At 34.9% G+C, this 16,425-nt stretch overlaps 1 protein-coding gene across 6 annotated transcripts in view; it reads right to left on the reverse strand.

The window, feature by feature from the left end:
• Nucleotides 1–561: 561 nt before the first annotated feature.
• The window catches only part of ZBTB44 (zinc finger and BTB domain containing 44), an 85,020-nt gene continuing 69,156 nt past the window's right edge, over nt 562–16,425 (reverse strand). For 3 of the 6 annotated variants that reach the window (XM_021671254.2, XM_064375584.1, XM_021671255.2), the window contains 4 exons: nt 15,494–15,578; nt 12,729–12,892; nt 11,086–11,386; nt 562–8,534 (listed from right to left, as the gene is read on the reverse strand). In XM_021671254.2, coding sequence (XP_021526929.1) covers nt 8,252–8,534; nt 11,086–11,386; nt 12,729–12,892; nt 15,494–15,578 — 833 coding nt within the window. In that variant the 3' untranslated portion in view covers nt 562–8,251. The remainder of the gene's footprint in view (nt 8,535–11,085; nt 11,387–12,728; nt 12,893–15,493; nt 15,579–16,425) is intronic. The other 3 variants (XM_021671257.2, XM_021671256.2, XM_021671258.2) reach the window with 3 other exon arrangements.

The raw sequence follows: 16,425 nt of genomic DNA on the forward strand, positions 1-16,425 counted from the left end.
TAAATTGTTAAAAATGCTCAACACATTGGAATGAAAGAGCATCCTTCTTAAAATTTACCCTCTTCCTCTCTGAACTTAATTCTAAAATGATCCAGGTAGCTTGGGGTCAATAAAATAATTTTCTTTGCCTGTTACTGTCATTCTAAAGACCAGTATTGTCAAAATCCACATCAATGAATCTAAAGTTAGAAAACTTTTCCTTCCTTAGGATCTCATAGATTCATCACCTATGTAATGAGCTGTTTTCCCCTACTAGGTACCTACTTTTTACTCCCTGGTGGTAAGATATCGTTGAAATGGCACCAATTGGTCTCTAGTCAATAAAATATGACTTGGGAAAGAATCAGAGCAACTTTGAAAGATGCAACCCACCCACGAGTACCTAGCTTTATACAAGAACCTGATTCAACAGCTCTAGGATTGGATGAGTTCCTCTAACCAGCTGCCTTTATACTCTCCTTCCAAGGTATAGTATGGTGTTTGTGAGATCTTTGCACTTACGCTTCTGCCTTTTCTCACTCACATGACCTCAGCCAACACCACCATCCAGCAAACAACAAATAACAAGAGCAGGAAGTTTTATTCCATAAAGCGTAAGATATTTTAATGAGAAAACAAAACCAAAACCAAACCTTAGTCTCATGTTTCTATCTAAAGACACTCAAAACTAGTTTTCCCTTACCCATCCCTTTACTAACTGCAACTTTGTGACCATGTAATAAAGGCCAGTTTAAAGATTTTTTTTTAAAAAAAGTTTAAACCTTTTTTAAAAAGATTAAACAATCAGGCTAGCAAAAAGGTACTCAATACATATTTTCCTTATATCAAACAAGCTAATATTTCAGTACAATATAACTATACAGAATATATACAATACACTTATGTTCACAAAGCAAACACTATAGGCTCAGAACAGATTTGAAAAAACATGATATTCACATTGATTACAATAACTCTAAAAATGATTGTAACGTTGAAACGGCACTTAGTTTACAAAAAGTCACAAAAATATATATATATATATGTAGTCACCAAGAACTATGGTTCCTGTAAAATACTAATAGCCAGATACTAGTATATAAAATGTGAAGTTCTGACATTGTATACATTTTTTGGAAATAAAACAAAATCCAAAACCATTTTTGTTATTGTCAAAAGTCAAACATGCCAAGTAACTTAGCTATGGCCAGTGTCACCAAGTAAAGCCATACTTGAATGAGATGACGACTGGATACAAAGCTGGTGAACTGGGGACTGGCATAGTTAAGAGCTGTACTAGTTCTAGGAAAGGAGTAGAAGACATAAAAACACCCATCTATGTAATTTAATTCACATTTTTCCCCCTGCATCACCTTCCCTTGAGAGTTTCACAAAATGCCAGTACCCAGAAAGAATCATAATGCTATAACTGGCTGGGTAAAAAAGTCCCTCCCACCCCGACTTCCTTGCTGCCGGGCTATAGGCAAATATTAAAGCATGCATCAGCTACACAAAGCGATCAGTCGCCCATCTGGAAGACCATGGTGTACAGTTTCCGCCTAGGCTGGTTGCACTAGGAAGTACTCCAGTTTTTAAATGGAGCCAGATTTACGTTAGCCCTATAAAATATTCAGCTACTGTAGCAGCAAATATGAAATTACAGAACAAAAACAAAATTTTTTAAAAAATTCACTTGTTACATCAAAAATTTTTTCCTCCAAATCTGTCTCCTTTAACTAAACAACAGTTTCTTCTGTCACTTATTTCTGGTCTATCACCTCAATCTGACTTTTTCATTATGCCTCTCTGGAAAAAAAGACATTTCTAAATCCTGGAGAAGATTAAATTTACTCTTAAAAATGGAAATACAGACATTTTAAAGTTAAAAAAAAAGTCTGTTCTAAAAGTTCTTTCACAAATATATATATTTAAATATTAAAATAGGCTACCTAGGATTTTTATAAAATGGCTTTTGAAAAGATAGTAGAGGCACAAATACGCCATATACTATCCTCCAAGTTGGACGTAAGGTGCCACAAGGGTGCCCTATAAAGAGGCAGGCAATCTCTATCTGATGCAACAGGAGGCACCAGTAATAACAGAAACATTAAATATATTATTGGGAACTTGAACCAAAACCAAATTTTACTCTATTAGGGACTGTTGCTTTTTTAAAAAATACCTTGAGAGATATAAGCATTAGAAGTCATCACTTTGTACAAGGAAGAAAATGAATAAAGTTTATGACCTTACTCCTTCCAAATACCTGATGTCATTCATTTCAGGTACCTGAAAGATGAAAAACAGTGCAACTTTCAAAAGTTTAATGGACTACTCTCAGTATGAGAGACTTTACATAGCATCTGTCAACTTGAAAATTAAATTGGTAACTGAAATAAAAAATCTCCTAGAGAACACACATAACCTAATCCTAGAAAAGGCTCTCTTTAGAAAGCAGGTGTTTCTAAGAATTGCATGAAAGGCTTCCCAACTTGAACACAGCTTCCACTAATACCAAGGGAAACAATGTGTTTTAAGAGGAGACAACAGGGCTCCCTTAAAGCAGGAAGATTTATCCTTCCTCAGCAGGTGATGTACTTTGGTAACCTCAACATTCATTTGGGGGATGATTTTTCATCTGTTTGACTGAATAATGAAATCTAAATACGGCTAGATTGGCATGTGGGTAAACAAAGGCAATTTAATAAAAGTCATGACACTGGAGCTCCTCAAACCCCTAGGCAGCAATTTTATCAGTGTATCATCACAATTGTGCCTGGGACTTTAAGATTAATTAGCAAAATTCGTCAATTTAAAAGAGAAAGGAAATAATACAAGAATTTGATTTTATAAACCAGGTACTTCAAACAAAAACTAAAAATTTTAAAGTTAAACAAATTTTTAAAAGTTTTTGTTTTTAATCCATAGTCTTTACTCTTAAGTTCTTTGTAAACTATCATGCACATAGAAACCTTGGTATTAGTTGGAATAGGCCTAGGTCTTATACAGTGGGGGTTTACTTAACTAAAAGTAGCACAAACACTTTAAAAGCAATCTCAATTTTTTGGATACTGCCAAACCGAGATACCAATAACATCATCTGAAATCTCTGCAGAGACTATTTATAAAAACGTGGAACAGTTTTTTTCTGTCATAAAAATATAATCATGATAGAATGGAAATATCTAACTGTATCAGTTTAGTAAAAAGTTTTTTAAGAAGTATAACTACTGATGGTACTAGTGCAAGTCTTTAAACCATAACTGACATAGGCTTAATCCCCCCATAAATATTACAACATCTCAACTTATCCATAGTCTAAAATGAAACATCCAGAGAGCGACTGTTCCTTAGTTGAGCCTGGGGATTGGATCAATTCCACTTTGTTGTTTAATCTGAACCATTATTGCTTTTGGCTAATTCATCTTGCTGAGGACTTTCCAAATAAAAATACTCTATATTCTGTCAAGCAAAAATTACACTGCAAGATAAAAATGGGTATAGACAAAATAAGGAACAACTGAATTTAAATGTTCATGATTTGAGTTTAAAGCCTGTGGGAGTATGCTTAGTTATAATATTCCTCATAGACATGTTTGCCACAATAGAGCTTCTTTGTTATCCCAATTTTGTTCTGCTGCTTCAGAAAAGAAAATTTAGCTTTTATACATTTGTATCTCAATAACTTTCAAAATCTAAATATATTACAAATAAAGCATCTTACATTAATAACTTACAGTGAAAACTACATTTATTTATTACCTTTTGGCAACTTTGGGTCTGTTTCTTCTAACTGTAAACTTCACACTAGCTTTTTTCCCCCAGTTAATGTTAATATTAATATTGAGAAAATTTTAAATTCTCGTTCACTTGGATGTATATTTCAGAAATACAACTTCATACTTTGCAGATGAGTGAAACACAGTAAAAAGTTTCTAATTCTTTTGTTCATCAATTCCACAAATCTCAAACTTCAGCTGAAATATTAAAATTTTAGGATTATTCATTCATCAAGTAATAAGAACAATTCTCTGTTATAGAATTGCCACTGTATTATATAGTAATGTATTTTTCAAGGACTATTAAAGCTAAAAGGGACTAAAAACATAATCTGAGAATCTTCAAGCCAAAAGCTGCTAACATAGATAACTGGCCTCTATTTAGGTGAAGAGAATAAAAGAAGAAATAAAAGACTGAAAGATTTAATACAGCTTCCAAAGGCTCCCAAGGGAACCATTTATAAACTGGGAGAGTCTCCTGAACCAGCCTACTGGTTAAGTTACTAATAATTATGGACATTAGATGTGTTAACTAGTCTATTTCATTTGGTAAAGTATTTTAACAAAATGAAAGGTTTTTTGCTAGTTTTTAAGACTAAAGGGCATGTGTCATAACAGGGGACCTAATTATTGTAAGCCAGAATGGTTGTTGAAATGTCAAAATGTAAGACTGAATGAGGCTATTTAAACATTTTAGTATATTTTGTCTTACTGAAATTGAGAACTTAAAAAAAAAAAACTGGCAATGTAATTAAATGCGTAACTCATTACTTGAAATAAAAAGATTACCTGAAATTCAAATTAAGAAAAATCTATTTAAATATATTTGTGGGTGATAATCTCCATCTGTATCCATTTATATAAAACTTAAAATGCCAAAAAAAAATAAAGACCAATATTAATCCCTTTGTTTCTGAATTAGATGAAATCACTGACATGCTAGATGCTACCACTATTAGAATATACCCTTTAAAAATGAAGAGAACAACTGCAGGAGCTTTAACATCTATTATCATAGGTGAACGTCTTTATTTACTTCTAAAGTACATCACACCTATTTGGTAGTTAAAAAAGTGAAAATAAAAGCTTCTCTTGTATAAAATGCTTGGTTTTAAAAAGGCAATTTATTCTGCATTCTGAAATTTAAGCCCTTTAGATACCACAAAGTTACCTTCCTGGCCTTAAGAAAGATAGCTATGTTTAAGTACTCTAAACTGGAATATTTATGTTTAGTTACACTTGTAATTTCTAGTGAATGGGATAATATAGCTGGATATCTCTTCGTAATATTTTCAATATGTCCTGGTAAAAGTTATGCATCCAGGCATCCCTCTCTAAGATGAATTTGAAATAAATCTAAATACCACTATATATACAATTATCCCTTGCAAATTTGTTTCCTAAAACAGATCCAGTATCCTTAAAGTACATATATCAAGAAAAATGTAGACTCTCACTGAAATAGAAAAAGGCCTTTGTATCATTTTATGTTAAGTACTGGTTAGTTACTGGTATTGGTAAGATCTGGGCAGCAGACAACTAACCAGATACGCATTTTCACAGTATTTTTTGATTTCCCATAAAACCTGGCAATTTATAATTACCAATGAAAATCTAAAATTTCTACTTGGGAAAGAATACCCAGTGATGGGTAATCCTTCATTCTGAGAACACAGAATATCTTACAACTACCAAAATTGTGCTTGGCTCTTTTAATGTAAAGTTTTCAAGCAATAAATCTGCAAACAATTCTTATACATTTATCTTCTTTATTCTTATTTCTTTCCTTTTTTCCCCCGCTCTTTCCTCTTGCTCTTTCAAAAATAAAAAACCTCTTGGAACTAAGAGTAACAATAATTCCTGATTATAATTTTACCTATTCTTGTCAATATAGATTTTTAAATTAATTTTGAGATTTATCTATTGGTAGGCACGACAGTTTTCAAAGACCACAATATGACATTAAAATAAAAATTCCTGACCTTTCCAGTTGAGAAACAGCAGTACTATATGAAGTATTACAGTCTGCTGCAGAAAGTAATTCAACCCATCAGTAAAGAAGCATAAATGGTGGAAGCCTATCATAACCTGTGTATTCTGATTCTCCTGAAGGTAACACACCTATGTTTGAGAGCAAATGAGTAAAAACAAGTTCATGAGTGAAGTAAAGAGCTGAAAACAAGTTGAGGACTGCAGAATATGGGCAGAGACAATCTTAACCTAAAACAATTCTAAAAAAATGTAATGTCCTTTTCCTTTTTTTGGGGGGAAAAATTACAGAATTAGCCAATTTTTAAAACTGAAACAAATCAGTTTAATTAAAAATATATACATTTAGCATGGTCTAGCACCTGAACAAAATCCAGATCTTGTATTGACTAAAGAACTGTATTTTCTGTCTCTTTTCTAATCAAATCAGGTGGTCTCATAATTATTAAACTTTGGGTATCTACACAGAAACTTATTCAAATGTTCACTGTTCACGGACTTACAAATATTTAGGATAAATATTAGAGATGCTTTAATGGCACCAGATAAAAAGTATACCAAGTCTAGAGAATCATAAAAATTTCAACTACACACCAAAAAATTTCATATTTTTAGCAGCAGAAATGGTAATATTCATTGCTTTAAGGTTTTCAGTTTCTAATTAGTATTAACAATTTTTTTCTCCCAAACAGATTTATGAGTCATAGATGAAAATCTTACAGCCTATTCTCATCTTTTACATTGTTGCCTACATTGTGTAAAAGCTATACTAATTGCTTTTAATAACTTTGCAATGTCTAAAAATATGTAAGGACAATGTATTGCTGTCATATGGGATTTAGCAAACAATCTAGTTGGGTAAAGAATGTAGCCTTGGCCAGCTGCAGTGATCCTAGCAGTCTGGGAGGCCAAGGGAGGAGGCGCAGTGTGGGAGGCCAAGGGAGGAGGCTCACTTGGCCTAGGAATTCAAGACCAGCATGGGCAGCATAGTGAGATCTCATCTCTATAAAAAATAAAAATAAAATTAGCCAGGTGTGATGGAGCATGCCTATAATCCTAGCTACTCAAGGGGCTGAGGCAGGAGAATTGCCTGAGCCCAGGAGTTTGAATCTGCAGTGAGCTATGACTGAGCCACCACACTTCCGGCTTGGGCGACAGAGTGAGATGCCACCCTCTTTAAAAAAACAAAAAACAAAAAACAAAAAAAAGCCGGGCGCGATGGCTCACGCCTGTAATCCCAGCACTTTGGGAGGCCGAGGCGGGTGGATCACGAGGTCAAGAGATCGAGACCATCCTGGTCAACATGGTGAAACCCCGTCTCTACTAAAAATACAAAAAATTAGCTGGGCATGGTGGTGCGTGCCTGTAATCCCAGCTACTCAGGAGGCTGAGGCAGGAGAACTGCCTGAACCCAGGAGGCGGAGGTTGCGGTGAGTCGAGATTGCGCCATTGCACTCCAGCCTGGGTAACAAGAGCAAAACTCCATCTCAAAAAAAAAAAAAAAAAAAAAGCCAAAAAAGAATGTAGCCTCAATAGAGAATTCTTTATTACATCCAAAAGAGCACAACGAAAACATCCCCAACAATACATAAACCTGTATGTAAAATATAGAATATCTCTAATATTTTAATTTATATGGTAGCAGGCCAATATATGCAAGAGAAGAGAACATATTGATGGGGCAAGAGGAAAAATGATTAACTGATTTGGGTAATGACTTAAATTAGTCAGGCATTAACATTCAGAGACCAGGTAAACAGCAATTTTAGTCAGAAAAGCAATATGAGAAGTTCCTATGAAGCTGGGATTTACATACTTCACTCTCCATTCCTGGTCATTTCATCCACAGCTTGACTATTGTCAATCATAGTTCTTTGCCTTTGGAGTGGTACTATAAAGGTATAGAGAATGTCCACTGCAGTACCAAAATTTCACCAGGAAAAAACATAATGGAAATGACAAGGCTTTAAAAAAAAAGTATGCTGAGTTTCGTAAGTATTTACCCTAATAATTTTTAAGAAAGCTTACCATAAATACTTCCAGAAACAACAGGCTTTACAAAATATTATACAACATCCTGTGTACAGCAGTAAGTATCTATTCTGGCCATTTGTCAAACTGTTTAGTAACTAGTTTCTTGTGTACTTTTTCATCTCAAGAAGGTCAATAATCATCTGATTTCCTCTCTAGCTAATGATCTGTTGTTAGCCTACTTTTAACAATGGAAGAAGAAACTGGTGTACGTATGTTTTAAGTCAACCAGTTCTCCTTAAGTCTCGTAGTTTCTGTTTCAACATCATGTTATTGTGTACTTACAGAAGCAATCTCTCATTTATGAAAAATAAAATTAGTTTCAGGGCTCAGAAAGTAAAAGGGAAATACTTTCCCAATCTCCCCCTCCCCTGCTGCCCAGCTTTTTTTGTTTAAAAAATTAAATTTAATTTAAATATACAAGACCAAGCACAGGCACTTTCCAAAAAACAAAAATGAAGCCAAATCACAAATTACTCAATAGTTATAGAAGACAGCTCTGACTTTGGGGGGTCATCTCTGGTTGCCTCGGCACAAGCACTGGTCTTTGGCTGCTCGGGCACTTCTTCCTCTTTTTCTGCCAGCCCACCAAGAGACCCCAAGGGAAAAGTGCTTTCACAATTCTGGGTCGAGGAGACCTGTGAAATTACAGGCATTTGAACAGAGGAGTTGCTTTCAAAACCGTGTTCTCCAAGATCATATTGAACAAGGGTCTCTTCTTGTTCCTGGTTTAAGTAGTCCGGCACTAGGAAATCACTAGATAAGAGGCAAAGGATGAAATACAGAATTAATTTTCAAACCAGTAATGGATAAGCAACAATAAAAAGCTCTGATTTATACAACAAAATTGGGACTTTTCATTTCACTAATTGTTCAGTGAAGATTAAAACTTAGGAACTTTCAACTTACAAACTTTCCTAAATATGAACCAAAACATCCAGTAAAACCAAAATGTATCAATCTTCCCTACCACCAATACATCAGATTATCACTTTTATTATAACTCTGGACACCCTTAACACCTTTCTTGTTCTATGTAGAGGAGTTTCCACATACAAAACAAATGTAGGATGCTCACTTAAACAAAGATCATCTGAGTAACTTTAATGCTTAACTTTTCTTGATTATATACTGAGTAATAGATATATAAACCTAGCTTTATATTACTAAACTTGACATTAGTTAAGAAATTAAGTCCTTATGCATAAGTGACCTGATACATAATCTACTATATAAAGTTGTGAAATGTAGAAAATAATGTATGTGTATCTTGCTATTACATTTGGTTTATGAAAATAAATTATCTTTGAATCAGAATTTGGAAATGAATGCCTTGAGATTGGTTATGTGTTAACCCTCAGAAAGTATTTAATTATTGATACCCACAGGAAACATGGACAGTAAAATATACTAAAACAGTGGCTATTTTCCTTAAGTAATGAGATCAGAAAAGATTTTAAATTTCTTCCTTATACTTTTCTGTATTTCCTAAATTTTCTACTTATAAGCATTTTTTGGTAGTTGAAACCAAGCATGTAAAATAACTCTTATCTTAGAGGCTTTATTTAAATCTTATTACTGAACTAAAAATTTCATTATATCAAAATTGTCAATAATGTATGTAATCAGACTTGGTAAGTTTATTTTATAATTTTTATTGTTCAGTATTAATAAAAAATTAAAATCTGTTCATCTGCAAAGCAATTTAGAATGCCCTATGTTATATTTTCTAAGAAGTCTTCAGGTGTTAGAGAAGAGTGGAGAATACAGGGCTCTGTACAGGGAAGATAAAGATAACAGGAGTAGTTAACAGGAACACTATTTTAGTCCCAAGCAAACTATGTTTAATATGATTATGTATAACCTAAGGTTTAGTGAGATGGCAACCACACATTCAGAATTAGAGATGACTGCATTAAATAAAATGAATGTCTGATTTGAGGGGAAAAACAAAATCTATGCAGGAATAATTTGGAATTTGTTTAAAAATAAGGTTTTTTGGATATCAAGTGGATGTTTTGTTCTGCAAAAAAATAAATAAATAGATAAAAATAATAAGGTTTTAAGTCAGGTGTGGTGGCCCACACTTGTAACCCCAGCAGGAGAACTGCTTGACCCAGGAGTGCATGATGATTGTGCCTGTGAATAGCCATTGCACTCCAGCCTGGGCAACAATGCAAGACCCCATCTATTCAATTAAAAAATTAAAAGGTTTTAAAAATAAAGGTATTAAAAATGTAAAGAATTGGCCTGGGCATGGTGGCTCACACCTATTATCCCAGCACTTTGAGAGGCCAGGGTTGGTGGACCACTTGAGGTCAGGAGTTCAAGACCAGACTGGCCAACATGGTGAAACCACATCTTGACTAAAAATACAAAAATTAGCTACGTTTGGTGGTGGGTGCCTGTAATTCAAGCTACTCAGGAGGCTGAGGCTGTTGTAAGACGAAATCGTGCCACTGTATTCCAGCCTGGGGGACAGAGTGAGACTCTGTCTCAATAAAAAAAAGGTAAAGATTCGTAAAAATTTCATTTTATGAGAAACTAAGGATCCCTACAGAAGTATAATTCTTATAAATGATTTAAAACAACAGTTTTATATCTAGAGGAGAACTTAGAAACCATAGTTTAAAGCTTAAATTTTCTCTAAATTTCAAGCTTTTTCACCTGTAAAGTGACATGTTTAATCAACAGCAGTTAGTGGCAGAACTAGAACTAGAACCTGATTTCCTTGGATGCGCTATATATCAGAAAGGTAATTCTATTATAAAAGAATAGAACCCTAAACTGAATGAAAACAGGAATGACTTTATGAAATCTAAATTATCACACCCATTATAGTTACTGTTGAAACTTTTCTTACTGGTCAATGGATATTCCTTTATATAGAATTTTTTTAAATAGAGAGAAGTGGTCAAGAATTTTACTAACATCCAGAGTCTGAAGTAATCCAGTATCACTAAGTATCATCTGACATGGTAAAATTTCCAATAAGATCTATTTAAGGTCCATTACAGAATTACTTAAACCTTGTATTATTTAAAAAATATCTCAAGAGGACAAGTAGTCTATTTCTACAGGAAAATATTTTTAATACCAACTGTAAAATATTTATAATTTTACATACTTAGAAGACTCAGCAAAATTTTATCAGATCAGGAGTTTAGAGTATGAATAGTGGGGATTTGTAACGAATGTGACTGACTAGCTGGCAACCTGATGCAAAAACACAGCAGGCTACCCTAAAAGCAGGAAAAGAGAGTTTAGAAAGCAGTTTTCCTGGTTGGGTTTTCGTTGTGCACCTCACCTGCTCTGGAAGTAGTTTGCTAGCTCTGATGCTTCATGGTTCAGACTCCTCAGGTGCACGATTAAATTTCCAGAGTTGGTGAACATGGCGCCACATGTTTTGCACTCGTAAATCCGAGGCTTGCGGATAATATGCCGGGAAACCCTCATGTGGTGCTTATATTCCCCGAAGGAAGTGAAAGTGGCACTACATATCTGGCACCGGAAACAGCGTTTACCTTCATGCTTTAGGCGATGCATCTTTAGCGAGTAAGCCCTGGTGAACTTTTTCCCACAGCGGTCACACTGAAATGGTTTAATTCCTATAAAGAAAACCAAAATATAATCTAAAAACAAAAAATAAACTGAAAAGTCATAAACCTTACAAATCTGTGAATATTTCTGTAGCAATACATCATTTGAAAAGACAAAAATTACCAGCAAAAACATATTCTAATTTGAAAATGTGCAGAATTTGAAAAGTGCTTAAAAATGAAAAGAAAAAAAGGCAGCAGGGGAGGCAAACTAGGTAATGTCTACTGAAGATGATTTTTGAATATTTTTCTAAATCATCTATTTTACTAACTTCAAAACACAATTTAACTACAGTATGTAGACAGAACCCAAATCTCCATGTAACAGCATGTATTATTTCATTTCATTAGAAAGGTTTGTATTGAAAAGATGTGAAAATCATCACTACCTACTCTCTGTTCCCTATCTCATAGAGAAATAAGAAGAAGAAAGAACACTTCTAATATCTCTGAATGTAAGGAGCAAGACAGAACCATCATTTGATATAATGCTTTTTTTGGGGTAATCTGATGTAATATTGCTAGAAATAAGTAAGTTATAAAGTATATTAATAGTCTTCTTAAATTCATTATCACAGTTTTTTGGGGAAAAAATTTTAAAATCTTTCAAAACACAATCTGTTGATTGAACAAAGTCACAGAGAATTGGTGCTAGGCCAGGGACTATAAGACCTATCTACAGAAGAGGGAAATGAGATATTAACTCACACAGCTGAAAACAGCAGCAAAGACCTCTTACTCATCAGAGGTCACTGTTTTACCCACAAGAATCCTGTTGCCTTTATGTGATTATTGAACTAAAGTTTCAAAACCCTTCTATTCATCTATCCAAAATCTCTCTTATGTTTTAAAAATATACAAACTACAAAGCTGACTCATCAGGGAACACGGAGATTTGAGACTGTAGAATTGAAAGTAAATTAGCAAGAAAATATATTTTAAACACACCTTTTATTTGGGAATAATTTCAAACTTACAGAGACGTTATAAGAGAAACAGCACAAAGAACACCCACATTGACCCTTTTAACCTTATTTGGTTTACCATCTGTGTTTGCACTTGTTTATCTCACCTCTATGTGCACACCTAATATGTCTTTTTATTTACATATTACTCACTCCATATCACCTTAGGTTCTTTTCATCAGAATACTTAACACCTATGGCAAACAACTTTCTGACACTGCACCATTTCAGCAATAAACCTTAGCTATTCTGTTTTCATTTGATTTCTCAAGAGTTTTTTTTTTCTTTTTTAAACTCAGAAGCACCTGTTTTCTATTTTAACTGGGACTCCAAAATAAAATGTTTTAGAGTGTTTACTTATGCAACAACAGGGAAGGTGACATTACCTGAGTGGATGAGCATGTGCTGCTTTAGGTTCTGAATACGGGTGAATCGCACCCCGCAGGTTGGACACTGAAAAGGTCTGTCTGGACCATTTGGACTTGGTCGTTCTGTACTGCTGGTAGAAGGAGCAATGTAGAGTTGGTAGGGATACTGAACATTTTCCAATCTAAAAAAAACAGACCAAAGAAGGCAACCAGGCTCTGATTTTTAAACTGAATAAACACTGCTATAGGTCAATTTTAAATAAAAAAAGATAAAACACTTAAAAGACTTTTTGAAACAGTTTAACGGTTAGATTTCAAATTTTACTTTAACAATATGAAAAATAATGTTACAGTCCAGAATGCTTTTGTTTTTTTGAGACAGAGTCACGCTCTGTCACCCAGGATGGAGTGCAGCGGTGTGATCTTGGTGCAACCTCCGCCTCCCAGGTTCAAGTGATTCTCCTGCTTCAGTCTCCCTCACAGTTGGGATTACAGGCATGTGCCACCACACCCGGCTAATTTTTGTATTTTAGTAGAGACAAGGTTTCACCATACTGACCAGGCTGGTCTCAAACTCCTGACCTCAAGTGATCTGCCCACCTTGGCCTCCCAAAGTGCTGAGATTATGGGCCTGAGCCACCGCGCCCAGCCCAGAATGCGTTATCTTGGTTAAACATGGACACACAACCACAGAACATATCTACTATTTTACCTTAAATGTCCTTAATCTTAATAATCCTTTTCTTCTAACCACTTCTGAAATTTAGGCATTAATACAAGCCTGAATTAATAACTCTCTTCATTTAGCTCCACACTCCTCTAATCCATCCTTTCACTGCATCATAGTGTTCTGATCAAATCAGTCCATTGTCTAAAATTCTACAATGGCTGTTATCTTCAGAATAAAATCAAACCCTTTTGCAAGGTATAGAAGATTCCTCATGATGTGAACTTTTATGCCCTTCTAGCCTCATTTCTTGTCATACTCCCCAAACATACCCCATACCATACACCTACTCATTTTACGAAATGTAGCTAGGAAGTCACATACTCCTCCTGAAAGCCTTCTTTGATTGATCAGTGGTTTAGGTAGGCATCCTCCTATGCAGGGCAACAGAGCTCTGCAGATCACTTATGATGATCTGTTTGTCTACCTTCAATCCTTATCCTTCCTCCAAAATCAATTGAGTTCCTTAAGGGAAGGGGCTGCATATTTCATCTCTAAATTTCTACCATGCAGCACAGTATCTAACACATAACAAACAACCCGATTAATACTTGAAATTAAGGAGGCTAGGCACATTGCTGTTTATGCTTTCATTAATCCATTCAAATGATTCCAGTTCATAACCTCCCTACTAGGTTTAGCTATCCAAGAAAAATAAACCTAGTTTGAGTCCCTTGAATCCTTCAAGTTTTCAACAAATACCATTTTTAAGATCGTCTTGGACCTTCTCTGAGGAAGAATGTAATCATTCAGTAGAGTCTACATTCGGTGGGTGAGACACAGATAATAAATAATCAAGGAAATTATTAGAGCAGATAATTAAATTAGAAGGATTTAAGAGTGATTGGGTACTGCTTGAGACTGGTGGTCAGGAAAAGTCTCCTTGAGAACTGATACCAAGACAGTGATCTGAAGGTCAAGAATCTAGAGCCAACAATGTGAAAATTGGGAGAGAAAGCTTTTCTAGCAAAGGTCCTAAAGTGACAGAATGGCCCAAAGGCAGTACTCCAGGAACTATGAAAGAAGATCTATGAGGCTAGAATGTAGTGTAAGAGGGAGAATGGTCTGAAAGGAGTCTGGCAGAAGTCATATCATGTAGAGCTCTAAGGCATAGCAAGGACTATGGATTTTAGGTATGAAAAAAGAATGTTAAGAATCTATAGCTTAAAACAGTGACATAATCTGACTTAATTACAAAAGAAAAGATGATTTTGGTTGCTACATAGAAAATGGATTAGAATTGGGGAAAAATGAAATCAGAGGCTAATTTGAAGGCTATTGCAGTAGTCAAGGCAAAAGATAGTGGTGACTTAGACTAGGGTGGCTATAGTACAGACTGGAAAAGTAGACAGGGATATATTTTATAGGCAGAGTGGACAGGACTTGCTTAAGGATTAACTATGGGGGAGATGAAGAATGGTAAGGAAAAAGATTAATTCTCAGAGATTTTGCTTGAGAAATTAGGGGGATAATGATGAGGTGTACTGAAATGGGAGAAAAGCTGGAGAAGCAGGATTCAGACAGGGAGTTAGAAATCAAGAGTTCTGTCTTGGCCTTGTTCAATGTGAAATGCTCTTTATACATTTATGTGGAAATATCAAGCAGGGAGGAAGTTATGAGTACACAGATCAGACTCTGGCAGATGTTTTTCACAGCAGTCCATACAGTACACATTCTGACTCTGCACACCATACAGTCTGTACCACTCAACTCTGCCATCCACAAACAATATGTCAACAAATGAGCGTGGCTGTGTTCCAATAATACTTGGTTTACAAATAAAAGTGGTGGGCTGGAATTGGCCTGTGGTTCATAGTTTGCCGACACCTGATACAGATACGATTTAATGCAATGGGACTAGGTAGTTATGGAAATGCTGGAAAAAAAAAAGCCTTGTATAGGTGCTCTAATTTATAATGTGATGATGCTACTTCATTACTCTTCATATACTGAAGTGAGGTTGCAATAAACTTCTACAACTCTGAGATAAAATGCTTGAATTTGGAGTTGTAAACACAACCCTTACAAGGTAATGACATGCTATATTAGTACTGACCGATCATCATCATCCGGAGGAGCATTAGTGCTAGACGTGCTTTGAAGTGTAGGCAACCCCTCAGTAACGCCTTCATCTACTGAACCTGTAAGTAAGAGAAAGAGGACAACTGTAATCCTTTGGTGTAAATAAAGCCAAGATTGTAACTGAAAGCCATATTATATCTAAGTCACTGACACATATTATCTAGTGTTCATATCCTGAATTATTAATGCAAAATAGTAGTGTTCTATATTTTTAAATGTTTGTGATTAAGAGTCACATAGTAATATAACATTTAAATTCTTCTAGAAATAGTTCTGACAGATTTCAGAAAGCAGTGCAATTCAAAAGCGAATAAAAATCCACACAAAACTGAATTAACCATTTAAGGAAACACTGACAATTTTTATTTTTAAAAACTTATTTAAGACATACAACTTGTTGTACAACTTTTACACAGAATTTAATAAACACCTGGGTAACCTCCATGCATAAGTCACATGAAAACACTGCCAGCATCCTGGAAGTCCTCATTTATCCTTCCCTGATCATACACCCCTCTCTTCTCCAAAAGCTTTTTATGGTTATCATTTTCCTTCTCCCATCCCCTTACTTTTAAAAGTAATTTTATCTTGAATGCAAGTATCCATAAATTAGGGATTAGTTCTTGCTGGAACACAGCTTTGTCTGGACTAGGACTACTTCTGCACTACAGTGCCAGAGTTTAGTAGCTTTGGTTGTAACAGAGACCATGTGGCAGTTAAATCTAAAATAGTTACCATCTTGCCTTTAAGGGAAAGTTTGCCAAGGCTTGCCATAAACAATACTTTTTAGCATTGTCTGGCTGTTTTATAGAAACCAGGTCATACTATATGTATTCTTTTATCTTGCTTCTTTACTCCAACATTGTGGACTCATCCTTGTTACATGTAACCAAAGTTTATTTTCAC

This window comes from Aotus nancymaae, unplaced genomic scaffold (assembly GCF_030222135.1).
Source record: "Aotus nancymaae isolate 86718 unplaced genomic scaffold, 86718_ANA_hifiasm-v0.15.2.pri h1tg000012l, whole genome shotgun sequence".
Taxonomy (NCBI): Eukaryota; Metazoa; Chordata; class Mammalia; order Primates; family Aotidae; genus Aotus; species Aotus nancymaae.